Source organism: Protomyctophum bolini (genome assembly GCF_963924005.1).
Source record: "Protomyctophum bolini genome assembly, chromosome: 24".
NCBI lineage: Eukaryota > Metazoa > Chordata > Actinopteri > Myctophiformes > Myctophidae > Protomyctophum > Protomyctophum bolini.
The window spans coordinates 6,235,528-6,256,629 of record NC_137885.1 but is presented as its reverse complement, the minus strand read 5'-3'; the positions used below and the strand labels follow the sequence as shown (position 1 = coordinate 6,256,629).

General features: G+C 44.4%; 1 protein-coding gene across 3 annotated transcripts in view; it reads left to right on the top strand.

The window, feature by feature from the left end:
* LOC308311921 (CLIP-associating protein 1-A-like) overlaps positions 1 to 20,020 on the top strand; it is a 106,892-nt gene extending 86,872 nt beyond the window's left edge. For all 3 annotated transcript variants that reach the window (XM_080758721.1, XM_080758720.1, XM_080758719.1), the window contains 12 exons: positions 598 to 820; positions 3,266 to 3,358; positions 5,137 to 5,283; positions 5,658 to 5,767; positions 10,196 to 10,337; positions 13,410 to 13,647; positions 14,104 to 14,157; positions 15,882 to 16,090; positions 16,881 to 17,009; positions 17,746 to 17,952; positions 18,869 to 18,985; positions 19,837 to 20,020. In XM_080758721.1, coding sequence (XP_080614847.1) covers positions 598 to 820; positions 3,266 to 3,358; positions 5,137 to 5,283; positions 5,658 to 5,767; positions 10,196 to 10,337; positions 13,410 to 13,647; positions 14,104 to 14,157; positions 15,882 to 16,090; positions 16,881 to 17,009; positions 17,746 to 17,952; positions 18,869 to 18,985; positions 19,837 to 19,920 — 1,753 coding nt within the window. In that variant the 3' untranslated portion in view covers positions 19,921 to 20,020. The remainder of the gene's footprint in view (positions 1 to 597; positions 821 to 3,265; positions 3,359 to 5,136; positions 5,284 to 5,657; positions 5,768 to 10,195; positions 10,338 to 13,409; positions 13,648 to 14,103; positions 14,158 to 15,881; positions 16,091 to 16,880; positions 17,010 to 17,745; positions 17,953 to 18,868; positions 18,986 to 19,836) is intronic.
* Positions 20,021 to 21,102: the final 1,082 nt, after the last annotated feature.

Genomic DNA, 21,102 nt, shown 5'->3' with positions numbered 1-21,102 from the left:
GCCGGCGGTTTGTGATGTACAGTAAGAGCCTGCAAATCCCATATATGTCAATGGGATTTGCCAGCAGATGTCACTGTTTTTTCACTGTTTTGCCTGTTTTCATTGTAGCTCAAAAGGCTTCCAAACCCCAAAGAAAACTTCAGACCACAGAAAATCCACTGAATGTTCAAAGTTCAGGTTTTTTGGGTGTAATTGAGGTCATAAAACCTAAAAGAAAAAAGAAAAATAAATGAAAATGAATGTCATAAAACCTTTAAATGTAGAGTCAGTGATTTCACTTAATTCAAATATCACTTATTTTTTTGTTTTGTTGTGATAATCCTCTCTACTATAGAGTGTGCTGACCATATAAGGAGTTCCTCCCTGTCCCCAGTTAACCCCTGGGGGTCAAAAAACCTTAGGTTTCGTTTTTGTTCTCTATCCTGATTGGATGAAAGCTTGTGTCCCAAGGCAAAAACGAAACCTAAGGGTTTTTGACTGAAATCACTGACACCCCCTTTAATTCAATACCATTTGAATAAATTGGATGGGAATAAAAAGTTTTCTTGTAGTAATCCTCTCTCTCTCTGTCTTCTCTCCCTCCCTCCCTCCCTCCAGGGAGTCGTTCTCGTTGGAGCAGCAGTTCAACATCCTGATGCGGTTCATCGTGGACCAGACGCAGACGCCCAACCTGAAGGTGAAGGTGGCCATCCTGCGCTACATCGAGGCCCTGGCCCGCCAGATGGACCCCGGGGACTTTGTCAACTCCAGCGAGACCCGCCTGGCCGTCTCCCGGATCATCACCTGGACCACCGAGCCCAAGAGCTCCGACGTGCGCAAGGTATTAACCCATTCTGACCTGAGATCAGATTCATACGAATTGTTTCCACTGGACACACACTGGTCTTATTAACCCATTCTGACCTGAGATCAGATTCTAAAAATGTCAGTCTTTCTTCGATTTTTCAAAAATAGCTAAAGCATAACATGATGCTAACACCAAAACGGGTTCCCGTTCAGAATGGGTTAACGGCGATAGTATACTGCTAATTATTATTGTTACTGTAGTAATACAATGTTTCTCAAGCATGTCAAGGTCTCCCCTTAACCCTGACAAGCATACAAATGGAACTAATGGCCGCCCTAATGAATCCATTTGTTCCATTTGTACGAGTTCCATTTGTAGAATGCCCGAAGTCCCTGGCGTCACTCGATCATCCCCTGGGTTCGCAGAAGTTTTTTTCTCAATATCGTCTCGGATAAGAATTGTGTTCCAAAAATGAACATACTGGTCTCTGCGATGTTGCCGGGGAGGTGTCTCTGTATCGTTGAAAACTGCCGGGATGATTTGTTTATTTTTCTAACACAGTTCTTAAAGGTATATTCAGTGATTTCACTCAGTTTTTGGCTGTGGGACCTAAGCCTTTCATCCAATCAGGATAGAGAGTCAAAAACGAAACCTAAGGTTTTTTGACCCCCAGGGGTTAACTGGGGACAGGGAGGAACTCCTTATATGGTCAGCACACTCTATAGTAGAGAGGATTATCACAACAAAACAAAAAGTGATATTTGAATTAAGTGAAATCACTGAATATACCTTTAATTCTTATATAAGGCGATCTAAGATCCCCCTATGGGGATTATAATACAAATTAAAAAAATACACGTACCCGTGCAATAGCGCCGTCTAGCGTTTGGCCTTTGGTGCTGCAATGAAGGACAGATACATGTACAAAAACATGGCTTCAGACCACCTCCATCATGGTCAACGATGTTGCTTGAAAGATGGCCTCCTTTGCAGTTTGTCTTTGCATTTAGTGTCTGTCTTTAAGTTTCGTGTTAATTCTTCATGTTTAGTATTCTAAGCAAACTGGGGGGGGGGGGGGGGGGGGGGGTTCATGTTCATTTCAACAGACCAGGACCGTGTCAGTCATCGAGTTAGCAAAGAGTTAACCAGTGGGACGTTGATGTATAATTTGTCTCGTGTTACCAGGACTGTTGCCTCCGTGATTTCCAAAACGCTTCATCACACAGTCTGGGGCCACCGGAAGAGCTGTCATGAGTAAACTATATAAAGCGGAACGCCACTTCCGTTTCATCTTTACAGTCGTGCACATTTTATCCTAATATGAATAGAAAACATCTAAGCATCTATAGCTTGTTGCTTTAGCAGAAAAGGAAATAAAAAGAATAAGCTCTAAAGATATTTTAAAATATATTTCCGTGAACGGAAATGGCAGCTTCTGTTATACTCAGCTCACGGGGGCTGTAGGTCCAGACTCTATCCACACTTTTCCTGGGCTGTGTGTGCTCCAGTTCCTGTCGATTTGATCCAATGAAAGCCAATGTAACTGGTCAGATGACCAATGATATCCAATGAAATCAACAGGAACTGGAGCACACACAGCCCAGGAAAAGTGTGGATATAGCATTCTGTTACTCAGCTCATGGGGGGCTGTAGGTCCAGACTCTATATACTGTAGCATTCGGAGATTGTGGAATAGTTGTCTGGCCCACGCGAGACTAATGTATAATTAGCTACATAATACATCCTCCATTTAGTTTGTTCCCCATCATGGTCATAACCAGTGATGATATACTACTGTAGGGTCATCAACACTATAGCTCTGTTAGATTTGTTATAAAGGGACACTTTTTTTGCGATTTTGCACCCAAATCCTGTTTTGGTGAAGCTGAGGACATAAATAACCCATTTAGACAGAGAGGACGATTCTACAAAATGCCTTCTATTAAATGCTGACAGTTTTCTGAAAAAACTCATTTTTCTGTGTCAGTTCGTTCTCAAACATTTTCACGTCACTTCAGAAGCAAAGATTTGAGTTAAAAACGGTCGCTCTGAAAGAATATATATATTCAAAGATTTGCGCCACGTTTTCACGATATTTAAAAAAATATCAGACCTATACAAGCTCGTAGCGCGGCATAGATCTGCTATTTTTCAATAGCTAAAGTATATAACATAATGCTTAAAATGCCAAAACGGGTTCCCGTCTAGAATGGGATAAACATGATGTGTGAGTGTAATCTGTAGCAACATGGGCTGTAATCCATGACGAAACTCACATTCAACTCTGTTGAGTGCCACTTTTTTATTTATTTTTATCCCACGTTTCTTCTTTCATAATCTTTTGAGTTGCATCATTATCTGTTCAGCTTTTTTTTCTTTTTTTTTGGTGTTGTGTTTTGTCATTATTTTTCCAACGTCCTGTTTGTCTTTGTTTCTGGAACTCCCTCCTCCTCCTCCTCCTCCTCCTCCTCCTCCCAGACCCTCCATAACTGGGCTGGGGAAGAGCTGCGTCCCCCCAGCACCGTAGCCTCTCTGCCTGGGGAGGGCAACCTGGAGGAGAGGTGTAAACAGGTAGAACCATCCAGCCAAACCAACAACAGCATGAAAAAAACAAACCCCCCCCTCTTTATCGTTTTGCATAATATAACTTCCAATCTCTAACCCAGCCCGGCTTGGCCTGTGACCTACGGGAACGGGGTGGGGTGGGGGGTTGGGGGGGGGTCGCCCCTAAACCATCTCGCCCCTCGATGTTTCCGCCGACCTCTCGGTCTGCGACGGTTCTCATATTCTCTATTTTTGTTTTACTGAGAATAAGTTTAGGGTTATAGGAATAGTTTTACTGGGGGGTTGAGTTTAGGTATAGGGTTAGGTTTTTATATAGGCATAGTATGGCAGAAGTTAAGGTTATAGGAATAAGGTTATAGGTTTAATAAACGTTTAAGCATAATTTACTTACAGGTTACTTTAGGAATACCAGGCCGCGCTGTTTTCCGCTGGCTGTACGCCCCCCCCCCCCCCCCCCCCCCCCCCCCCCCGGGGCGAGTTGGTAAAGGGGCGACTCGTTTGGTATTCCAGCTATTCAGCTTTAATTAACGGCAAAAACATGGATGTGTTATGTGTTGTTGTTGTTGTTGATGTTTTGAATAAACACAGGACAGGATATCTGGATCATATACTGTATAGCACAGGCACGTGCACACACATAGACATCAAAGGGGGCTTCAGACTGCCCTTTTACCCCGTCTGCATTAAATAACTGCTCTTGTCAGACCACAAATGCAGCGTTTACTACACGGTGAAAGAAATGCATTGGCTATACTCCTTTCCATATACCGGAAGGCAGCATTCAGGAGAATTGCTTTTCTCATCCCCGAAAGTCTCCTGAACTTGAACGCAGCATTTTAAACGTTGAACTATATTTGTTTCAAAAATCCATGTGGTATACACGACCGCATCTCCAGTAGATAAAGAGTGCTGTGTTTTTTGCGCCCCCCGAAAATAGCTGATCTACAAACTCTCAACTTGTAGAGCTTGTAGATCTGATATTTTTGTCCAAAAGTGCCCTCTCACGGGGATTCCAGCCCCTGCGCCTCTAACACACTCTGCACGTCCCTGATATATATATAGGCCTAAATAATGAAAATGAATGTCATGGGAATGGACTAACTGCTGTGCTGACCAGTATGCTGCCTATAAAGCCTGTATACACATTCATACTTAAACCCGTTCTGACCTGAGATCAGATTCTAAAAAATGTCTTCTGCATCCCGACAGTTTTCTGAAAAAGCCATGTTTGTTCGAAGAACGACTGCGTTCTTCGATTTTTCTCAAAATAGCAGACCTACAAGCTCGTAGCGCGCCACTCGGTGGCGCGCTACGAGCTTGTAGTTGCTTGCAGTTGGCCTGCGCAAATTCTAGTTCCCGCAGGCCAACTGTGACCAGTTGACTTAATTATATGTAAAGAATCCAGTTTCCTATACCCTGATGGCAGTATTATGTGACATACCTATACACACCTGCATGGATCGCTGGCTGTTTGTTGATTGACTAACCGAACCGTGCCAACCGAACCGATGCCTTTTTATAAAGTTGACCTCTCTCTCTCTCTCTCTCTCTCTTTTATAGCGGCTGTGCATGAGCTGTGCGTGATGGCAGGCGGATATATATACGTGGCGAATACGTAACGAATCGCCGCGAAGAATCGTTCGATTATCTGAGCTCCTCTTTGACGCTTTGTGTCTGTTCTTGCGTGCGTCCCTGTGTGTGTGTGTATGTGTGTGTTCGTGTGTATGCGTGTGTGTGTGTGTGTGTGTGTGTGTGTGTGTGTGTGTACATGCGTGTGTGTACAGGCAGCCCAGGTGGTGCTGATCGCCCTGTTTGAGCTGAACACCCCAGAGTTCACCATGCTCCTGGGAGCTCTGCCCAAGACCTTCCAGGACGGAACCACCAAGCTGCTCCACAACCACCTGAGGAACGCCAGCGCCAACACCGGCTTGGTAACTATAACTATAACTATACGCTCATGCTTTTACTTTATGGTACTTTTTACCCCAATTAGACCCGAGAAAAGATTCGAGATTCTAAAGATTCGAGATTCTAAAGATTCGAGATTCTAAAGATTCGAGATTCTAAAGATTCGAGATTCTAACGATTTGAGATTCTAAAGATTCGAGATTCTAAAGATTCTAAGTCTTCTAAATCCTGACAGTTTTCAGAAAAACCCATGTTTCTATATCGGTGGTTCTCAAACTATGTCATGTATTGTATCTAGAGGTGCTGCTGTATATATATTTTTTATTTTAGCACTGTAGTGTACAATATGTACAGTAGCGCTAAAGACAGCCTTGTGTGTTTTTGGCGTCCCCTACAGGCGTCTCCCAGTAACACAGCAGACCGACGAACGCCTCCCCGGCACCCCAGCAGTCGCAGCAGTCCTCTGACCTCCCCTACCAACTGTTCACACGGAGGTCTCTCTCCCAGGTACGCTAATGCTAATACCTCCCCTACCAACTGTTCACACGGAGGTCTCTCTCCCAGGTACGCTAATGCTAATACCTCCCCTACCAACTGTTCACACGGTGGTCACTCTCCCAGGTATGCTAATGCTAATACCTCCCCTACCAACTGTTCACACGGTGATCTCTCTCCCAGGTACGCTAATGCTAATACATCCCCTACCAACTGTTCACACGGTCTGTCTCCCAGGTATGCTAATGCTAATACCTCCCCTACCAACTGTTCACACGGAGGTCTCTCTCCCAGGTACGCTAATGCTAATACCTCCCCTACCAACTGTTCACACAGTGGTCACTCTCCCAGGTACGCTAATGCTAATACCTCCCCTACCAACTGTTCACACGGTGGTCACTCTCCCAGGTATGCTAATGCTAATACCTCCCCTACCAACTGTTCACACGGTGGTCACTCTCCCAGGTATGCTAATGCTAATACCTCCCCTACCAACTGTTCACACGTCTGTCTCCCAGGTATGCTAATGCTAATACCTCCCCTACCAACTGATGAACATTTAATGCTATTGATTGTTGTTGCTCCCCCCCCCCCCCTCCCCCTAAAAATCACAAGAGGATACAGATACTATGCAGTCCTTTTGAGAATGCTAAACGTTCACAATGGCTCAGGGTTCAAGTGGCCGGTAGAACACCCGGATCTGAACCGTGAGGTTCCCGGTTCGATCCCTGTGGGCTCCCCCAGAGACAGAGTTGGTGTAGAAGTGTCCTTGAGCAAGACTCTGAACCCCTTATTGCTCCCGATGAGCAGGTTGGTTTCCTTGCATGGTTTCCTCCGCCATCGGTGTGTGAATGTGTGTGTGAATGGTTGAATGTAATGGACAATCTATGTAAAGCGCCTTGGATAAAAGTGCTATATAAATGCACCATTTACCATTTAAACTAGTGGTCGCTATCATATATCGGCCTGAGATATTGATATATTGTTTGATTCGATTTGACGGACTAGTCTGAACTTCATATTCCAATGATGTGCAATAATCCAGATTATTTTTTTAAATCATCTAGATACCTGCTGGACATTGATTGAAACTGAGTAATTCTTCTGTTTGAGTTTTTCTTGCCTTGTGTGATTTTAAACACGGTATTTCTGAATGTGTTCTTTGACACCATATGCTGTCGAACTCTTACTTCTTCTTACTTCTTACTTCACACGCAGAACCTCTTCTCTTCCTTTGACCCGTTGCTCACGATCTCTCTATCTTCTCTCCACGGATCTCTCCTCTCCTCTTCCCCTCGCCCTCCCTCCCTCCATCCATCACCCATACCTCCTCCTTCCTCCTCCTGCCTTATCTCCTCTTCCCCTCGCCCTCCCTCCCTCCCTCCTTCACCCTCCATCTCTGTCTCTCTCCCCTCCTCCTTCCTCCTCTCCTCTCCTCTCCTCGCCTTTCATCTTACCTCCGGCTACACTGTTCTCTTTCCCTCAACTCTATCCTTCTCCATCTTCTTTCTCTCCCTCCTGCCTCCATCCATCCCTCCATCTTTCTCTCCCTCCTGCCTCCATCCATCATCCTCCATCTGTCAAACAGTCGTCATTGGGGTTGGAGTGCCGACGGCCTCTCTAAATACCCCCCTGTCCCCTTCCCCACCCCCCCTACGCCCCCTTCCTCCCTCAAAGCTCTCCGGCGTGCCTACTCTCCCAGGTAACCCCAAACCCCCCCCACCCGACCCCACCCACCCCCAGTCCTCCTCTTATATCCTCCATTTGGGGTATCACAGTACAGCCGACTGGGTTTAGAGGCCAAGACATTTTACTGACAAATCGATTCATCCAAAGGTATAGCTTTTCAATTGGAAGGACGGTTCCATTTGTATAAGCAAGAGACTCAACACTCCAGCAGGTTTTTTTCCTACCAACTGGAACTCATTTTCCTTCTCTGTGATTGTATGTTCATTACAGAGACTGAGATCAACTTTGTACTGTGAAACCCTTATGACTTTAAAGGTCCCCGACACACATGTTGTCTCTGCATTGCCGGAGCGATAATAATATGTCCGTTCGTCTCCGCTCACGTTTGTCGCTGTACTTTCATTCTGTCGTTGTTCGTATCTGTGGACGTGGATGTTTAAAACGTGACGTTTTATTCAGGTCGTGTCTGTCTTGTCTTCAACTCGTCTCGTCTCTCCTTGTGGGGGTTTTCGTCTCTACATGCACACAACACACACCTATGCATGTGATTGTGCACTTCACTGTGAAGCCTTTTAAATGTGGGGTAACTTCTGTCCTGTTAACCTGCCATGGATCAAACACGCTGTCGTACCATTTACACACACACACACACACACACACACACACAGAGAATGAAAATAGAATGTGCTTGTATATCGGCTATTTCCTCTACTTTTGTGTGCTTGTATATCTTATCTGCTATTTCCTCTATTTTAGTGTGATAGCGTTTTACAACAATTTCTGAATCGGTTAGTCGGTCAGATTGCTGAATTATAGAGTATAAAAATATTGGCATTTTTTCCCACATTGATTTGTTGATTAAGTACTGTATACTATTTTAATTTAAATATATATATATATATATATATATATATATATATATATATATATATATATATATAATATATTATTCAAAGAAGTAAATGACAGAATAATTGCTAAGAAAAGAATGGAAAGTTAACAGTTGCACACCGGTCGCCGAAGATCTACAGGCTCACCAGGGTTGTTTTTGCCAGCAGATTTTTTTTTATTTAGTTTTAGTCATTAGTCTCTTGAATAGTGTTCACTTAGTTTAGTCACATTTTAGTCACCTGGAATGTTCTAGTGTTAGTCTAGTTTTAGTCGACTAAATATCATAAGATTTTAGTCGACTAAATCTACAGTTGATTTAGTCGACTAAAATGTATTTTGGCGGGCCTTGATGCCGTCGCAATGACTGTTTTTACAAATAGACAAAATAGCTGATCTACAAGCCCACAACTTATAGTGGATCTCTTGTCCACTAGTCCCTTCCTAACATTTTAGTCTAGTTTGTATTTGTTGACGAAATTGTCAGTATATGTAGTCTTAGCTTAGTTTTGATTTAGTTTTCGTCCGTGGAAAAAGGTGGTCGATGAACATTTTTCGTCTTAGTTTTAGTCAACGAAAACAACACTGAGGCTCACACCAACTTTTGGCACATATGGTATGTTGGGAAACTTTGGACAGACAGACAGACAGACAGAATGTGAGTGGTCGCAGCTAAGACATATTCCACTTCCCATTCTTTCCAAATATGGAAATGTGTGCCGTGTGAAGACGGGAATTGATTGATTGAAATATTTATTAACAGTTTGCAGAATGACAGTACATCTCAAGCACAAACTCAACACAAAGACTGTTAACTGTGAGTGGACGACCCAATTAAGCATTACACTTGTTTACAAGAGGGTCCTCCACCGTGTTCAATTCATCAAAACATTTAGAGACGTATACAGCAAGGCTTGGTCCATGGCATGGTCACTGTGGTCACTGTGGTGTAACTGTGTATTGTGCTGTAACGCAGTGGTTCCCAAACGTTGTCATGTCAAGTAAATAGAAAATACACGCCAGAGGGACCCCCCATAAGAGAAGAGTTTCACGGCTCTATCGCAGTGATTCTCAACTCGTTTAATTTCAAGAACCACCCGTTTAACATGCATTAGGCCGGAAAGGAACTGGTTGGAATAACGTGTTCCTTCCACACGCTACGTCCAACCAGGGAAACTCCCCCCTGTCAGGTGTAAAGGAGCAACTTGGACACTCAGGCATGAAGGGAGCATGAGTTAAGTCCGTTGCTCTCCCCAGGTTGGCGGAGGGTGTGTACTAGAGCCCAGGATCACAGTAGATGATTGGCACAGGGGTGAAACATGGGTTACAAAATGGTGGGATAAAAAATATATAAAAAATAAAAAAATAACATGCATTAGGACTTATACGGACTCCCCGTTTAAATGGCATTTTCCTATCTCTGGGACCCCCCAATTTATATATGTTACAATCAATGTTAACTCTGGGAGTCGTTCGGTTCCGTTTGGTTCCATTTTGTACACTCTCAGAGTTACAGACCCATATAGGGGTCCATCCATTCATTTAGACCCCCTAGAACTCCCTCAAGGACCCCTGTAGCTTGGGGTCCCCAGACCCCCACCTTGGGAACCACTGCTGTAATAATGTGTGTATAATGTGTGTACGTGTAAAGCTTCAGAGAATACGGCGCCACACATCCGAACAGAGTCTCTTCATTCTCATCGCTCTGTGTGTGTGTGTGACAGCGCAGCGCTCGTATAGGCCTGCTACTGTTTAATAAGGTCCGTCCGTCTGTCTGTCTGTCTGTCTGTCTCTGTGCGTGTGTGTGCGTGTGTGTGCGGCCGTGTGTGTGTGTGTGTGTGTGTGTGTGTGTGTGCAATGCAGTCTGCTGGAGTATGACAGCGAGAACCTGAACTCGGAGGAGATCTACAGCTCGCTGCGCGGCGTCACGGAGGCCATCCAGAACTTCAGCTTCCGCAGCCAGGAAGACCTGATGGAACCTCTGAGGAGAGACGGAAAGAGAGAGGTGAGGGGAGGGGATAGGGGAGGGGATAGTGGAGGGGATAGACTGTACTAGGCCTACAAATAATATAAAGTAATTTAAAGGTAGAGTCAGTGATTTCACTTAATTCAAATATCACTTATTTTTTTGTTTTGTTGTGATAATCCTCTCTACTATAGAGTGTGCTGACCATATAAGGAGTTCCTCCCTGTCCCCAGTTAACCCCTGGGGGTCAAAAAACCTTAGGTTTCGTTTTTGTTCTCTATCCTGATTGGATACCTAAGGGTTGGAAACCTAAGGGTTTTTGACTGAAATCACTGACACCCCCTTTAAAGTTGGTTGGTTTGATCTAACCAGCCTGATGATGATGTAACCACAGCATTAATAATGCATTAGGCCATTTTCATAATTATGACAGTGAGAAGTCTAGAGCTGATCAGATATACATCTCCAACAAAGCAACCTGAAAAACACACAATATAGATTCAAATGTATATTTTAATACCAAACAAACAAATACCAAGAGGAAAAGAAAATGTGTCAATCATGTGATAGTCAGACCAATGAGAGCTAAGCATTTTAATGTAGGCGCTGCAATGCATTGTGGGTAACCTGACAAGTAAAGTACAAATTCCTTAAAATTGCACTTAAGTACTGTACTTAAGCAAAAGTACTTTGATATTTACCAAACAAATGCCAAGAAAGAAATGAAAAGAAACAAGATGATTTTGAAGTCAATCACGTGACACAGTCAGACCAATGAGAGCAATGCGTTCTAACGTAGGCGCCCCAATGCATTGTGGGTAACCTGACAAAACCCCACACTTTCTACACTTATATCAAACTGTGAGGGAAAAATCTGTGGTTTTAATCACACAAACACCACAGAATGATGTAAGATCTTTCACTGTGGATGATGAACTGAATCCACCGAGAGCAACCATAAGTTCAACAGTTAGGCAGAATGTCATAGCTTCACTGCAACGTTCCCTTTGCCATCTTTCCTTGTCTTGGGGTGGTACTGGTTACTCAATGAACGTCTAGTGAGAGCAGCCACGCTAACACCATGAGAACAACATATAAGCGTCACCCGGGCCTCGTGTCTGGGCTATGATGCAATTTTTGGACCCTCTTATTATTAAGAGAAACATTTAAAATGTTGTCTAAATGTCATAAGATATGCCCCCATGCTGCCATCTGCTGGACATGTGATGTAACTGCAGATGTTTCTCCACATGACTTTTCATTAATTCTGTAGTTACCCGATAATCAGTGTTGGGACTTATTATTAATAACTTGTTATTCACATCGTAATTCAATATAAGTACCGTAATTTCCTGACTATAAGGCGCACCTGAATATAAGCCGCACCAGCCAAATTCAGGGAAAATCCCGTATACAAGCCGCACCAGACTATAAGCCGCAGGTGGCCCCCTAGTGGCCGTTATGTTAGCTCAGAGCCTTAGATGGCTCTGCGTTAGCTGTAAAAATCCATAGATTAGCCGCACCGTTGTATAAGCCGCAGGGTTCAAATCATGGGTAAAAAGCCGCGGCTTATAGTCCGGAAATTACGGTAGTAAATGCCAAAGGGCAGAAACACAGGAGAAGGAAAAGTCCTGCATTCAAAAATTGTACTTAAAGTAGAAAATTATTAGGATCAAAATATATTTGACACCAAAAGTAATAGTACTACCCATCATGGAGATTTCAATTTGAATAATTGATTGAGTAATACAAATAATTTTAGGGCATTTCAGACCCCAGCCCCCATTATATATTAAAAAATGTGTTACGTTACTAATATTAAGCCATGACTTGCAGTGTTTAATAGATTTTTTTATTTTTATTTTTTTGCTGTTGAATATGTCTTTCATGTTCAGTAAATTAGCATTTTCACAAGAGTGAAAGGCGGGGGCATTTGCCTAGGTGTTATATGTTAATTCTATTCAGAATCCCTGAATGGGCAGAGTTCCTCTGCTTGACGCACAGAGCAGTAGAATTAGCATGAGGCTAATCAGTGACTCCAACATGCAGGAACCTACCACCAATCCCGTAAGAGGTCACTTTTGGACAAAAAATAGCAAATAGCTGATCTACAAGCTCTCAACGTGTCACAGTGTGACGCGTTGAGAGCTTGTAGATCAGCTATTTTCGGGGCGCAAAACCCTGCACTCTATACGACATGGATTTAGAAACAATTTAGTTCAACACAAAATTCTGCGTTCAAGTTCAGGAGCATTCGGAAAGGGAAAAAAAGCAATTCTCCTGAATCCCGCCTTCTGGCATGGCATGGAAAGGAGTGGCATTTGCATTTCTTTCACCATAGTAAATACTAAATTCGTGGTGGGGCGGTTGTTGGCCGAAGGAGCCCCCTTTGATGTCCATGTGTGCACGGACAAAGTCAGAGAGAGAAGGATGAGGCTGGCTGGGCACCTGCGTCAGGCACCCACAACTTGACGCAAGTAAATTGACCCTGTCTGTGGGAGCCAACTCACTGGCAACCAACACTGCAGTGCGACAGCTTGGCTAACACTGAAGAGCTTAAAAAATAGATAGATAGGAGAGTGTCAGTCCGCTGCCCCCCCCCAGGTTGGCAGAGGAAGTGTAGCGCCCAGGATTACATTAGATAATTGGCACTGGGTGATAAGAAAAAACTGGGTTACAAAATCGTGGGATAAAAATTTAAGAAAAAAAAAAAGATAGGAGAGTGTGGACTGCGGAGGGCAGCTATCCAGGAGTCCTGATTTGGTGTTGTCTAAAAGCATACACTCTAACTAAAAAATGAAGTGAATAGTTCGAATGGCACATCTCTGAGGTTGTATGAAGCTGCCAACATTCAGACGAAATGGCAAAATGAAAAGGCATTTCTTCTTATTTCAATAATTGACTTTTCGTATTTGCCATTTCATTCGAATTTTGGCAGAAAGCACCTGTGCTAAGACTCTCCTCTCCTCTCCTCTCCTCTCCTCTCCTCTCCTCTCCTCTCCTCTCCTCTCCTCTCCTCTCCTCTCCTCTTCTCTCCTCTCCTCTCCTCTCCTCTCCTCTCCTCCCCTCCCCTCCCCTCCCCTCTCCTCTCCTCTCCTCTCCTGTGCTCAGCTGGGTGGGGGTGCGTCGTTGGACTCTGGCGTGGACATGGTGGAGGGAGGAGGTGGAGGAGGGGGGCGCATGGCTCTGGACAACAAGACGTCCCTGCTCAACACGCCGTCGCCGCGCTCCTTCTCCGGCCCGAGGCTCCGCGACTACAACCCGTACAACTACTCGGACAGCATCAGCACGCTGGACAAGGCCTCGCTGAAGGAGACCCTGTACGAGGATGAAGGCCACATCAGAGACGGTGAGATGAGAGATGAACCCCATTTAGATCCTGAGAACAGGTTCTACTAAAATGTCTTCTGATATAGTTTTCTGGAAAAGCCCCATGTTTCTATGGCAGTGGTGGCTCAACCTTTTTCATGTCAAGGATCCCCAGAAATGTATGTAATTGGCCACCGACCCCCATCTGAAAATATGTTGTTCCAGGGACCCCCCTCCCCCCCCCCAGAAGCAAAGAGTTGAGTTAAAAACGTTTCGCTTTGAAAGAATATTATATTAAAAGATTTGCACCACAATTTCAGGATTTTTCAAAAATAGCAGACCTACAAGCTATACCTACAAGCTATACAAGCTTGTAGATCTGCTATTTTCCAATAGCTAAAGTATAACATAACGCTTAAAACACCAAAAGGGGTTCCCTAGTCTTTTTTTTTTTTACATAAACTAATGCTTTGATCCCACGGCTTTGTCTGTATAGGTCGCCGACAGGACGGTGGTGAAAACAAGAGCATTCACCCCAAGGGCTTCCCTGGTGAGTTCCTATTTTATTACTGATCTAACTAGTTGAATTAAAGAAAATGCCAGCACTCATAATGTCCTTTTCACATGATTCATGGCCTTTTCTCATACACTGAGGAAGGCCAAACAGGCCCGGAACGCGTACGTTCAGAGGTAAATAAAATCACGTGGAAAAGGACATTATGAGTGTTTTCTATCTACGAGCCTTGTTGCACCTAGAAGGATTTTGTTCTGACCTGGAGATGACAAACCCCGCAGGTTGTCGTCATTAAAGTCGTCATTGCACAAAATAATGTATATTTCATTCAGCTGATCGTCCCTATAAGATAAGGACAAACCTCATGAATATGTTACGGAATCTCATTCGATATTCACGTACATTTTGAAACATGAGCCTCATGCGCGGTGAAGTCCTCACTGTTAGCGTCATGTCGTGCTTTCGCTATATTGAAAAATAGCAGATCTACGAGCTCGTATCGCGCCACCGAGTGGCGCGATACGAGCTTGTGTAGGTCTGCTATTTTTTCAAAAATCAAAGACACTTTTAGAATCTGATCTCAGGTCAAAATGGGTTAATAATGAAACTGTCAGGATGTAATAGACACTTTTAGAATCTGATCTCGGGTCAGAATGGGTTAAATGAACATAACTCCAAGAGGGTACGTTTTGACGTGCGTCCCGGGACGTTACTTGCGTAATGGAAATATTAGAATGCCACATAGAACAATCATACGTGTGCATTATTAGGGGCGTCCATCCAGTCTTGGTAGCATTACTCCCAGTTCTCTCCTTTTCGCATCATTGAAATCACCCCCCCCGCCTTATTCCCCAGCAGATCCACATCCACAACAATAAAATAGACGGTCAGTAACAGGTGGTCATTCAACATGTCCTTTCTTGGAGAGTGGAAGGCATGAGGTGGGCACCTATACTAGCACCTATTAGGTGCTATAGACTTGTTTCTGTTCTAAAACGGGATAGTTACACAAATACAGTGGTACAGTAAAGCATGGAGACTCAGCTAGTTAGATTGACACTATAGCTGCCGTTCAAGTCAGAATTAGCTCAATGTAATGGTGAACGACTGGACAGATGAGAAACACCCTATAATACGTATGATTGTTCTAAGGACCACTTTTCAACCTATCTTCATTATAATAGGTCCTCACTAATAATCATGATAAAATGGCACGGTTTTTTTTCTACTCGGTCCTGTGTCACTTTTCTTTTTTTTCTTTTTTTTTGTGATCAAGTTTTTTATTTGATTTTTTGTTAAAAGAAAGAAAGAAAAGGGGTTTCTTTCCCCCACCCCACCCTCCCACCCCACAGGTTGAACAGCGAAACAGATACAGGGTTACAATACATCAAAAGATAAATAATCATGATAATAATAATAATAAATAAGGCGAGACAGATATTTTACAATTGGAAAAATCAAATTAAAAAGGAGAAAATAACAGTTATCAGAGACGTTGGCATGTTTTAAGTTTTTCTAGTGCTGTGGATAAGACATCAAGTGTGTTTTCTTGTGCCCCATTGGATCGAGCTATAGAGAGCTCCAGAGAGATCATGTCCATTAGTGAGAGGATCCATTGTGAGGTCTCAAGTTTATGGGGAGGTTTCCATCTTAGGACGAGCAGTTTTTTTGCAGCTGTCACTTTTCATTTCATAAAAAAAAAATGGCGGTATTGCGGTTATTGCACCCAGCCCTAATTGTCACCCCCCCCCCTCATGCAGCGGGCCCCGCAGAGCAGCTGGAGCTGGTAGGGGCGCTGCTGAAGGAGCTGTCCCAGGGCCCGGCGGGAGGCGAGGGGAGGGGCCCCGAGGAGAGGCGGGCGTCGCTGCTGGAGCTGTTGAAGGTGGCGCGGGAGGACAGCCAGGTGATCTGGGAGGAACACTTCAAGACCATGCTGCTGCTGCTGCTGGAGACGCTGGGAGACAAGGACGTAAGGAAGGACGCACAACCTCCCAAACATTTAGACCTGAGGACAATTCTATACCAATGCCTTCTAAAATCCTGACAGTTTTATTTTTATTTTTAAAGATTTATTTATTGAAAATGCAGACATTTACAACAATGAATTACAGAATCATGATTTTTTTTTTTTTTTAAACAAGACAAGACAAACTCAAAAAGGAAAAGACAAAAACAGTCAAAACAAACCCCCACCACCCACCCCCCACCCCAACCCTAGAAAGGAAAACTACACAGCTCTCATTACTCTATTGTACACAGCACCTCTTGATAGCATCAACTCGAAAAAATATATGAAAATAACAATAAAAATAAATCAACCCAGAGGAGATATTGAAGGTAGAACCTCAAAGAACCTGCCCCATATCTTTTCAAAAGTAGCAGGCCTTCTTCTTACGTTGTACAGTATCTTTTCAAGGGGTACAGTATGATGAAAGCTCATTCAAGCCAGTGTCTCTCTGTGAAGGTGATTTTTCAGATTTCCAATTAACCAAGATGATTTTCTTCGCAGCTGTAACTGGCGAGTAACACAAAGTATGCTTTGTTAAAAATTTGTGTTGATCAATGTTACGTCACCCAGTAACCAAATTCTTGGATCATGTGGTATTTCAACCTCTATGTTTTCAGAGACAGTAATCCTGACAGTTTTCTGTAGAGGGTTTTTTTTTTGCTGTGCCAGAAAATCCCCCTATAAACACATCGTCTCTCTCTCTCTCTCTCTCTCTCTCTCTGTCGTTCCCACGGCGTTGTTGCGCACGCAGCACACCATCCGGGCTCTGTCGCTGCGCGTCCTGAAGGAGATTCTGAGGAACCAGCCGGCCCGCTTCAAGAACTACGCCGAGCTGACCATCATGAAGACCCTGGAGGCCCACAAGGACTCTCACAAGGAGGTGTGTGTGTGTGAGAGAACCGGGTTTTTCCAGATATAGCAGATCTACAAGCTCATAGCGCGCCACCGAGTGGCGCGCTACGAGCTTGTAGGTCTGCTATTTTTGCAAAATCGAAGAACGACTGACTTTAAAAAAGAAAAATCTGATCTCAGGTCAGAATGGGTTAATCAGACCAGTGTGTGTGTGTGTGTCCAGTGGAAACCTCGTATATGAATCTGATCTCAGGTCAGAATGGGTTAATCAGACCAGTGTGTGTGTGTGTGTGTGTGTGTGTGTGTCCAGTGGAAACCTCGTATATGAATCTGATCTCAGGTCAGAATGGGTTAATCAGACCAGTGTGTGTGTGTCTCCAGTGGAAACCTCGTATATGAATCTGATCTCAGGTCAGAATGGGTTAATCAGACCAGTGTGTGTGTGTCTCCAGTGGAAACCTCGTATATGAATCTGATCTCAGGTCAGAATGGGTTAATCAGACCAGTGTGTGTGTGTGTGTGTGTGTGTGTCCAGTGGAAACCTCGTATATGAATCTGATCTCAGGTCAGAATGGGTTAATCAGACCAGTGTGTGTGTGTGTGTCCAGTGGAAACCTCGTATATGAATCTGATCTCAGGTCAGAATGGGTTAATCAGACCAGTGTGTGTGTGTGTGTGTGTCTCCAGTGGAAACCTCGTATATGAATCTGATCTCAGGTCAGAATGGGATAATAATAACACCGCGGTTGGTGTTTTGGCTATAGGTGGTGCGCGCGGCGGAGGAGACGGCCTCCACCCTGGCGGGCTCCGGCCATCCGGAGCAGTGCATCAAGGTCCTGTGTCCCATCGTGCAGACGGCCGACTACCCCATCAACCTGGCCGCCATCAAGATGCAGACCCGGGCCATAGAACGCATCGCCAAGGAGTCCCTGCACTCCCTGCTGCCCGACATTATCCCCGGACTGCTGCAGGTATGTACTGTATAACAGTGTTGTTTTCGTCGACTAAAAAACTATAAGACGATAAAAAAGGTTCGTCGACTTAACTATTTTCACTGACAAAAACAAATGGAGACTAAAATTGAAAACTAAGCTACGATGACTAAAACTATAAGACTAAATATACTGACAATTTCGTCGGCGAATAAAAACGAGACTAAAATGTTAGGAAGGGACCGGTGCGACAAGAGATCCAGTATAAGTCATTTTACACTTGGTTGCATGCTGAAAATAGCTGATCTACAAGCTCACAACGCGCCGCAACGCGACTTGGTTTTGAGCTTGTAGATCAGCTATTTTCAGCAAGTGTAAAAACACTCATTACGACGGCATCAAGGCCCGCCAAAATACATTTTAGTCGACTAAATTAACTGTAGATTTAGTCGACTAAAATCTTATGACATTTAGTCGACTAAAACTAGACTAACACTAAGACGTTCCAGGTGACTAAAATGTGACTAAAACTAAATGAAGTTTCAGTCCAAAGACTATGACTAAACTAAAATTGAAATTTGCTGCCAAAAACAACACTGGTATGTAACACACAAAAAAAGGACTTTCTTTTTAACATTCTCTTGTATATATACGGAGTAACCTCGCGGCAGACTAGCATATATAGCTATATATCCACCTCGGAGGTAAGTCTGGTCAGATGTACAGTGTCGGTATAGGCCAATCAGAGGCATGTCTATGCTCTGTAGGCCAATCGGAGGCATGTCCATGCTCGGACGTAGAATACAATTAGGCATGTGCTGTGTGTCGCAGGATTATGACATCACAGTGACACGTTCGCAGGGTTATGACATGACTGTGTGTGTGTGTGTGTGTGTGTGTGTGTGTGTGTGTGTGTGTGTGTGCGTGTGTGTGTGTGTGTGTGTGTGTGTCGCAGGGTTATGACAACACAGAGAGCAGTGTGAGGAAGGCCAGCGTGTTCTGTCTGGTGGCGATCTACTCTGTGATCGGAGAGGAGCTCAAACCACACCTGGCTCAGCTCACAGGGAGCAAGGTACGCATGCACGTAGACACGCACACAGACGCACGTGAGCAGTTACGCACGCACACGCACGTATACACACACGCACGTTCTATAACCGTGGCCGCCCCCTACCCTCTGGAATGCCCTCCCCTAAACAGATCCGGGATGCCCCTCACTCCCCACCTTCAAAACCGCACTGAAAACCCACCTGTTCCGAATAGCATTCCCGAGCTGATTTTTAACCTGCTACATGTACAGTTCTTATTGGTTTTACTCTTATTTTAATTGTTTTCTAATAAAGTTGTCTTTTCTCATGTCCCCCCTGTAGGAGCCGTAATGTGTTTGCATTCTAATGTGCTATTATGATTGACGTAAGGTATATGTCACTTTAATGGGCACTGCACAGGTAGTGGGCGTGTCACCGGGGCTGGGGCGCTGCCACTCTAGTTTCATGGCGTTTACCTGCTGTCACTTGGGTGAGGGAAGTTGGATAGAGAGAGGAGGTGAGCAGTGGGAGAAGACATTTCTGTTGACCGTATCAAACGCACCTTTTTTATCACCAGTAACAACCCCGTTCAGTCATAGCTAAAGCCTGGGAACTGTTGTGACTTACGTGTGGTGACAAGAATAAACGGTAAAACGTACAGCTGGAATGGACCTGAATTCATTGCGTGCGCGTCATACAAGCGTCTCTTTACTCTCATGTTTAGCTCCTCGCGGCGGCCTGTAAACCGCCGCAACACCCCCCCCCCCCCCCCCGGCCACCACACATGTAAAGTGTCTTTGGGTATTAGAAAAGCGCTATATATATATAAGTCCCAGGTATTATTATTATTATTATTATTATAACGGCCGTTGTATTTCTCTCCTCTCCTCTTCAGATGAAGCTCCTCAACCTGTACATCAAGAGAGCCCAGACGTCCACCAGCAACAGCAGCAGCTCCTCCGACATCTCCTCCTACTAGTTGTGTACACCTTCACACCACCCAAACGCCACCCAAACACCACCCAAACGCCACCCAAACACCACCCAAACGCCACCCAAACACCACCCCGCTTTTACTGGCTTGCAATAGAGGGGGGAATAGTGAGGGGGAGGGTGGGGGGGTCTTGGTGAATAATGGGTTTTGAGGAGACTAGTACTACAATTCCCCCCTTCTGTTACGACCTGTATACCTCCATGCCTATAGCTTTGGCTTCCACTGTCATCGACCGTAAACCACCACCGAGTTCATCTTCTTGGCGTGGATTGAATATATAGGAGATGATTGACGACGTCCATGGAAACCACTCAAAGACCAACCGTCTCGCTGGGATGAAGGAGACCTTTTTTAGAATGGAGGGGAGAGAAGAGGCTTCGTGAGGCTATAAGAAGGCCTCCATTCATTATTATTATTATTATTATTACACTCCTCCCTGTCCTGGTTCGACCGCCCCCAGATGATCTCTGTGACTACAGTATATTTTAAGAGGCGAGGCTTTGCGCCCCCAAAGCTGGCCTAAAACTGCTATTCACTCTCCCTCCTCCTCCTCCTCCTCCTCCTCATACAGATGAGGTTTAAAAGTCATTGATCACGGTGGCCATTCATTGGCCTACGAGGGAACCGAAGTGATGTTGGAGATGACGGTGTTTTTTTTTTTTAAAGGACCAAGCATTATACAGTATACCCAAAACCTAACCGGCTCTAACCGGCTCCCTCGCTATATTCAAAGGCTCAGTTATCAACGTCGTTGCGGGACTATAAAACGTCTCATATCGGTTACTTGATGGAACGGAGCTTCATTGAACCCTTGAGACATTTTGTGCGAGTCCTTCTCGTGTCCCAAGACAAATTTCTCGAGGTTAAAAGTAACTTGTTTTAGCGGAAAAACGAGTTGGAGCGGCTTAGCTTAGCAGCAGAAAAAGGGCAATATGAGGCGTTTGTTTATATAACACGACCAGGCCTTGCGCCACGCCACCCCAAACCTTCTTCTTATGCCGTGTTCGTACTAAAAAGTTGCACGCCGGTGTCGTGGCAAAAAAAAAAGAAGCAGATCTACAAACTCACAATGCGTCACAGCGCGATGCGTTTTGAGCTTGGAGGTCTCTTCTTTTCTGTACACAACAACGCCCGCTTGCGACTAAGTGTGACTGTATAGGGCGTCTT